This window comes from Enoplosus armatus, chromosome 15 (assembly GCF_043641665.1).
Source record: "Enoplosus armatus isolate fEnoArm2 chromosome 15, fEnoArm2.hap1, whole genome shotgun sequence".
In the NCBI taxonomy this organism is placed as follows: domain Eukaryota; kingdom Metazoa; phylum Chordata; class Actinopteri; order Centrarchiformes; family Enoplosidae; genus Enoplosus; species Enoplosus armatus.
The window spans coordinates 4,519,632-4,527,116 of NC_092194.1; the positions used below are offsets into that span (position 1 = coordinate 4,519,632).

Genomic DNA, 7,485 nt, shown 5'->3' on the forward strand with positions numbered 1-7,485 from the left:
TGTTGGATGTTATCAGATCTGTGGCCTGTTCTGCCAGACAACTTCCTTCCATCTGATGGACAGAAACTTTACATAACAAGCTTCCATTACTCACTTTGCACAGATACAAGGATATTACCAGCATGTCCTCAGATATAATGAATGGGCCACACCTTGTTTTGTGTGCATTTGGACTTGCTTGGCATTAGCATTATAATGACCTGTGTTCCATGTTAATATTTCATATTGTTCACTCTTACAACTGCCACTTCAATATTCACCCACGCACTGAACCAAGTAACAGTTAAGTTTAGTCACATTTATTAGTAAACAAAAGTAGTAGTAATGCAGACAGAATAGCACCAATTAAAATAAATGTTTTATTAAAATCTGATGTGAATAAGATCCCAAAACAAGCACACAAACATAGCAGTGACCAGTTTCTGACACTATTTATAGCTTTCAGTGCATTTTTAAGTTCGTTGTTTTTTTCTTCAGCAAATGAAATGATTTCATTCTGCCAAAAAACGACATTCCAGATCAAACAGAGTTAAGTGTCAAATTCGGAAAAGAGTGCCTTGAACTGGTCAGTGTTACATTCCCTTTCAGCACAAATATATTTGAAACCTGCAGCTTGAAAAAGACAAAGACTGGATAGAGGGTGATCACTGACATGACTTCACAACACAACATGGACAGAGCTGTAATACTAGGAGTCAAATTGATCCGTGACACACAGTCAGTAGTCTGTGGACTTATGATAGGATGAAATATGATGACAAATAGTATTTCCTGACACATATGTATACCAGGGAAGTACTGTTAACCGTTCAACATTTGTGCAATGTAACAAAAACGGTCTGTTCCAAGTTTTTGTTTTTCCATGTGGATATATGATGACAGATGCTGAACGTTGCATGTTTGCCACTCAGGGGGAATGACGTTTAGGTGATACCCTCTAAACAAGAGAGGAAACAGGAGAGGACAACAGACAGCAAAAAACAGTGAAAACAGAACAGACAACATTTAAAAAAGGCTGGAGAAATGCTTTGCGCTCCTGCTAAGGCTGGACAAGAATTCAATGTTATCATTTGACAACTTTCAGTGGAATTATTACATAATTATTGTGCAATTTGTTTTAATTGTTGTCCAAATGATTGATTTTAAGCCAATTGTCAATAATGAGACCATGATTTGAACCATATCGCCCAGCCTTAACTGTTGCATAGTAAGAAGAAGGTCATGGCGGGTGTCTAGGCCATGTCCTCTTCGCCCTCTTCCTCAAACTCGCCCTCTTCCTCAGCCGTGGCGTCCTGATACTGTTGGTACTCCGACACCAGGTCATTCATGTTGCTTTCAGCCTCCGTGAACTCCATCTCATCCATGCCCTCGCCCGTGTACCTGAAACAAGTAAATACTTACTCCCGTGCATTTTGACAAATTAGCTTAAGTCTAGATAAAATGTTTAGTATTATGAATTCTGGGTAAGAACAGGCCAGCACAAGTACAGGGACTTCTCACTGTCCTGACTTCCTTTACTCACCAGTGGAGGAAGGCCTTGCGGCGGAACATAGCGGTGAACTGCTCCGAGATGCGCTTGAACAGCTCCTGAATGGCTGTGCTGTTGCCAATAAAGGTGGCAGCCATCTTGAGGCCGCGGGGTGGGATGTCGCAGACGGCTGTCTTGACATTGTTGGGGATCCACTCCACAAAGTAGCTGCTGTTCTTGTTCTGCACGTTCAGCATCTGCTCGTCCACCTCCTTCATGGACATTCGGCCTCGGAAGATGGCGGCAACTGTAAGGTAGCGCCCGTGGCGTGGGTCGCAAGCTGCCATCATGTTCTTGGCATCGAACATCTGCTGGGTGAGTTCAGGAACTGTCAATGCCCTGGAAAAGACAGACAATTCAATTAGGGTTTATTTCAAATGCATTACAATACAACTCGAGGGTCTGATACAGTCTCTGAAAAGCAGGTTCCTGCCTCTCTACCTGTACTGCTGGCTGCCGCGGCTGGTCAGGGGTGCAAAGCCTGGCATGAAGAAGTGCAGCCTGGGGAAGGGCACCATGTTGACGGCCAGTTTCCTCAAATCAGCGTTGAGCTGGCCGGGGAAGCGCAGGCATGTGGTCACCCCGCTCATGGTGGCTGAGACGAGGTGGTTGAGGTCGCCATAGGTGGGCGTGGTGAGCTTCAGCGTGCGGAAGCAGATGTCATACAGGGCCTCATTATCAATGCAGTAGGTCTCATCTGTGTTCTCGACCAGCTGGTGGACAGAGAGGGTGGCATTGTATGGCTCCACCACGGTGTCCGACACCTGGAGCGGGAGAGTGAAGGGAAAAAGGAGACAAAGGGAGGAAGAGGGAACAGCATTAAAGCACAGAGAGGCATGAGGAGGGACAAATATTTCACTTGAAAATATTTTCATGTTTTATATGGACCTTGGGTGAAGGCACCACGCTGAACGTGTTCATGATGCGGTCTGGATACTCCTCTCGGATTTTGCTGATGAGCAGCGTGCCCATGCCGGAGCCGGTGCCTCCCCCCAGGGAGTGTGTGAGCTGAAAGCCCTGGAGGCAGTCGCAGCTCTCTGCCTCCTTTCTCACCACATCCAGGACCGAGTCCACCAGCTCGGCTCCCTCAGTGTAGTGACCTTTAGCCCAGTTGTTACCTGCTCCACTCTGGCCTGTGTTACATGCAAATACAGAAAAATACACGATTTACTTGCACTGAGCAGTGCATACACTGAAAGGGACTGGCTCCTTTAATCTCGCAGGACTGTGGACAACTACTTTACAGATATCCAGCTTTAAAATAATAATAACTCCAGATGCTTATAAAAAGTTACAACACACATGAATGTTCACATCTAAATTCTCACCAAAGACAAAGTTGTCCGGCCTAAAGACTTGGCCAAAGGGACCAGACCTCACAGAGTCCATTGTGCCTGGCTCCAAGTCCACCAGCACTGCACGAGGGACATACTTGCCACCTGGAGATGAAAACACAGGTGGACAAATTGCTCACTTTTCTCCTTATTGTCAGTATGCATTAAATACTTTGCCTTTTGAAATGTTGACCCAACAAAGCCAAAAAAACAGAGAGAAATGACAACAAAAGAATCTGAGCTAGGTTAGGAACACTTACCACATTATTATTATTATTATTATATAACAGTTGGATGGGATGTCAATGCAGCGTACAGCAGACAGTTACAGTAGAGCAACAAAGTCTATGAACTGTTTTTAATTTAATTTTGGTCTTCCGTTGTCTATCATTTACTGACTTACTGACTTTTTAAAAGTTAAACAGAAAATAGACAAAGTTAGTCGCTCATGTAGGGCCTACATATTACAACAAGTTAAAGCTAACGCTCTCATGTTTGTTCGGGGTGTCTTCGTTAGCTGCAGGTGTGTTGGGTTGTTGTATCGTGGATACGGGGCGACAGTAACTAGGAACGAGAGTCAAACAGGTCCCCTTGACTTCAAGACCGGTTTCTAGTGGCTTCTAACGGGATAAGGACCCCCCTGCTGGATGACTACGGCACTAACAAGCCTTCTGGGTGGTATTGAATTACCTTGGCTCCTTTAGAAATGAGATAATCTAACTCTGCGGCACGGAACCTTTAACAAAGTGAAGTTAACCTGTTGCCTCGTTGTAATACACGTTGATTCGTTCCAGCTGCAGGTCGCTGTCCCCATGGTATGTCCCGGACGGGTCGATGCCGTGTTCGTCACTTATCACCTCCCAGAACTGGAACCGGGAAAAAAAAAAAGAGAAGAAAGGACAACGGCTAAATTAGCTGGCTAACTAGCATGACCTGCCCTTGCAAGTCAAACCCATCGGTAGCATGGAACCCAATGCTATCAGTAGCTTTGTTTAAAATTAACGTAAGCTAATTTATCAACCCTCCCAAACCAGATGTTACATTCATGGTCTTTTTTCAGTGAGTGAAGACTTCACATTTAAGCCAAAGTTTTTCTTACCTTAGCTCCAATTTGGTTTCCGCACTGGCCGGCCTGCAGGTGTACGATTTCCCTCATTTTGGTCGAAATTAAAAACTTCTTAACGTCAGACACAGGCAAAAGTTGTTACCTCTCGAGCGCTCCAGCAACGGACTAACCTGAGAAGGTAGGAGAGTTGCCAACTACAGATGGCCGATAAGCGCAATTGGACCAACTAAATGTCAGTCGAACCACCCCAGGCACCTCATTGGTCGAGAAAACTTGGTTTCGAATTATGATTGGATAGAGTTGTGGGGGCTGTGTTGCCCTGGTAACACTAAACAGAACTCAATACACAACAGAGTTTCTGCAGAGACACGCCTAACATTCACTCTTGTGTGCATGCAAGTTTTAATGAAAACCCAACAACAAAATCTTGCAATTTTTTTATTTTTCTAGGCTATGGTCTCTCATACACGAACCTCCCTGCTGCTCAAAATAAGAAAGGTAATAACGGGTAAGATAGGCAGCATTGAGGCGATAGATGATAATCTGTGACAACATGATACTTTATCATTTCACTAACTTTGCTTTCCTCACCGTCTTGCTATCTTGTGATCAACAAAGAAAACACTAAGTGTGATTTCATGTTTATTAAATGACAACTAGGCTATTAAACTGATCCTACACATTAGGTCTCCAAGGAAGAAGAGCAATGAATAAATCATTGTTATACCACTCTCAACTCACCTGATGCACCAGGGCGTTTCCTCACACAGTCAAGGGATTTTGCTGGTAGTTTTCATTCTTCAATCTCTTATGTGGCCTGACCTTTAGATATTCTATGAATAAAATGTTTACAAAGTAGAATCAAATTACTCAACACGAATTCCAGTTTTTTTCCCTCCCTCATAGGTTACTCCAGCTTTAACAGACATCAAATTCAGTGGGTGCAGCATTATACCTTTAGATTGAAGCCAGCTCTGAAAAGACAGCCAGAGATGCTTCACTAATTCATACTGGAAGTGTGAAATGTGTTCTAGTCTCTGTATTTTTCTCACAAAACCCATTAGCACAATTTTTCCCAATTTAATCTTTTATGCAAGAATTCATTGGATGAGTAAATGCCATTTAATATTTTAAAGCTCACTTCTTTGGCTTCTGGTGGAACTGAATGGGACAAATATAATTTTCTTATTGTCTCTTTGTATTCTTGTAGAACATATTTTCTTCTCAGTTGATAAGGATAATACTCTGTTGATATAAAATTCCAATAAATGTATTAGTGAGCTGCTTGCTACCTAAACTAAGATCTCCAATATACTTGAGGGCACCAAAGCCTTTTGAACCATTGATCGAAAGGGAATTGAATAGCCTTTATCACCTTATTATATTCTCTAACAAAACAGTTAAGATTACATTTGTCACAAAATTCTCCATATTGTAATGATAATAATATTGTCCATTAAATGGGTCACAGACCAGAACATATTCCTCTTTCAATCCAAGCCCCTAAGAACAATGATTTCTGATTAGCGAGAATGTACCGACCTGTTGTTCCACATTAGTGTATTATGTAGTATATTAAGTTCCAATAAAGGAGAACTTGAAAGTCTCACAGCCCCCCCCCCCCCTCCCCCCATTCAGTGAATGGAATTTTACCATCTCAGCCTCACCTAACTGGAACATACCACCTGCCCAGGTAAGTATAGGGCAAGCTGAACAGAGAGCATGCATCCAAATCAAAGAAAATAATTAACAAAACATGAATGTAAGATTTCTGAGTTACTGCTGATATCACAATTCACCTATGGACACCCATACACACCAATGAGTGCACCACATGTTATAGAATGTCGTTTTCTGCAGAGCTATTTTACCTATCCTCCTACATGTTAACAGTGCCCAGCCGCCCCCTGCTAAGATGACATAATGATGCAAACCTGTTTTCACCTTCCCTGATAGATAATTTATTGAATAAATTGAAACATTGGACTAATGTCAATAATCAACCAGACAATAAAAAACACAAGAACTCAGGCACATAAGCTTACCACAAACACCACAACAACACCACAAACACTGCTAACTGAACTGGGAGTGCCCTAGACAACAGGTTGGGCTTATCCAACAGACCACAGCAGCTGGTAACATGGCTATGGATGGAGATATGAGAGCTGACACACTTGGTAAGATGAGAATAGTAGATTCTAGTTGGCATCGCTGCTAAATACACGGCTGTGTCCAACAATCGGACATTCACACCCACTTCACACAGTGATGGGCAGGTGTTTGGTGGTGCCAAAGTAAGCAGAGTGTGAACTTCTCTCTAGCTCTCTTATTTCATTCTTTACACAACTACTTCTGTGATTTTGTGTTTGTTCTTTGTGTGTCTGTCCTAATTTCAAAGGCTGAGGACTGGTGCCAAAAAGCATTATTACTGTGACAGCCACCTATTTAATGTCCCAGACTGCACTGCAAGAGATGATGGTCCCCCTGTACATAATAAATATATGTACTTGTCATGAGCATGTGTGTATGACTTCAGACACATATGTTTCATTTTCATAATGAAAGCACTTCTTCCATCTTCTTTCATGTAATTCTAAATTCCTTCTTAATTTGTAAATAATTCATTAATTTGCTCCATGGTTTGAATTTTTCCTCATATCACTTGGTACAATACCAACAGCAACAGAAATTCTGTGTAAGAATAATACATATATATATACTTCAAATATCAAGGATTTCTGCTTTGAAATGTATAACTAAAGTATGGTTACTTAAGCCTGTCCATGCATCCATGACTGGACCAGTTCAAAACCAGGATGTAGGATTTACACTCTGCACCCACCACCTCATTGCATCTGTGCATCAATTGCAAAGTGAATGAAACAAGTAAAAATCATGGATGCCCTCTTCAAAGTGGATAGCTGATCACTTACTTTTACACTGATGTGTAGAAGTTTATAATAGGATGTTGGATTACGAAAGTTATTACAAGTAATAGGACTAATACGCATGGCAGAATATGTGTGGGTTTTAATAGCAGAAGAGATGTAGACTGTAGATATTTAAAAGTTACAAATTCAGTAACAGTTTTTTTATACAAAGCTCTAATATTTCTATTATTATTTCTGTGAGAAACAAATACATAGCAGATTTTTTGTCTTCCAAAATACTTTATTAATACAAAACATATTCAAATTTCATCACAATTAAATAATTAAACATTGTAAATATAAAGTACAATCAGTCTTTAAGAAAATAAATAAAAGATATAAAGGACAAGGACAATAAACAAGAAAAAGTATTAAATAAAATACAATAAATAAATGAATACAATTTTAAAAAGGCAGATTGAATTCAAGTTTTTTCAGAAATGTAGTTATGATATTTTAATGAGGCATATTCTCTGTTCGTGAATGTAGGCAACATGGAAATATTGATTATCTTTTAGAAAAACGAGAATTGTAAATGTAAATTAAAAAAATGCCCCTATTAAAGTCATCACATTAACAATAAAATCAATCTTGGGGTAATAAATTGGTCGTTTTATTTTGGTA

The 7,485-nt window shown here is 40.8% G+C and overlaps 1 protein-coding gene across 10 annotated transcripts; it reads right to left on the reverse strand.

Annotated features, from left to right (window-relative positions):
* Positions 1-345: 345 nt before the first annotated feature.
* LOC139298181 (tubulin beta-4B chain) lies at positions 346-4,085 on the reverse strand. Of its 10 annotated transcripts, none has more exons than XM_070921089.1 (7): positions 3,962-4,085; positions 3,620-3,728; positions 2,857-2,967; positions 2,550-2,661; positions 1,970-2,083; positions 1,523-1,867; positions 346-1,380 (listed from the first exon to the last, which is right to left on the reverse strand). In XM_070921089.1, the coding sequence occupies exons 1-7, from the start codon at positions 4,016-4,018 to the stop codon at positions 1,233-1,235; spliced, it is 996 nt and encodes a 331-aa protein (XP_070777190.1). In that variant the 5' UTR covers positions 4,019-4,085; the 3' UTR covers positions 346-1,232. The 10 variants fall into 10 exon arrangements, with proteins under 10 accessions (XP_070777190.1, XP_070777187.1, XP_070777193.1 ...); XM_070921086.1 differs by having other exon boundaries at positions 1,970-2,293; positions 2,517-2,661; XM_070921092.1 differs by lacking the exon at positions 1,970-2,083 and adding an exon at positions 2,221-2,292 and having other exon boundaries at positions 1,523-1,617; positions 2,417-2,661.
* Between the last annotated feature and the right edge of the window lie 3,400 nt (positions 4,086-7,485).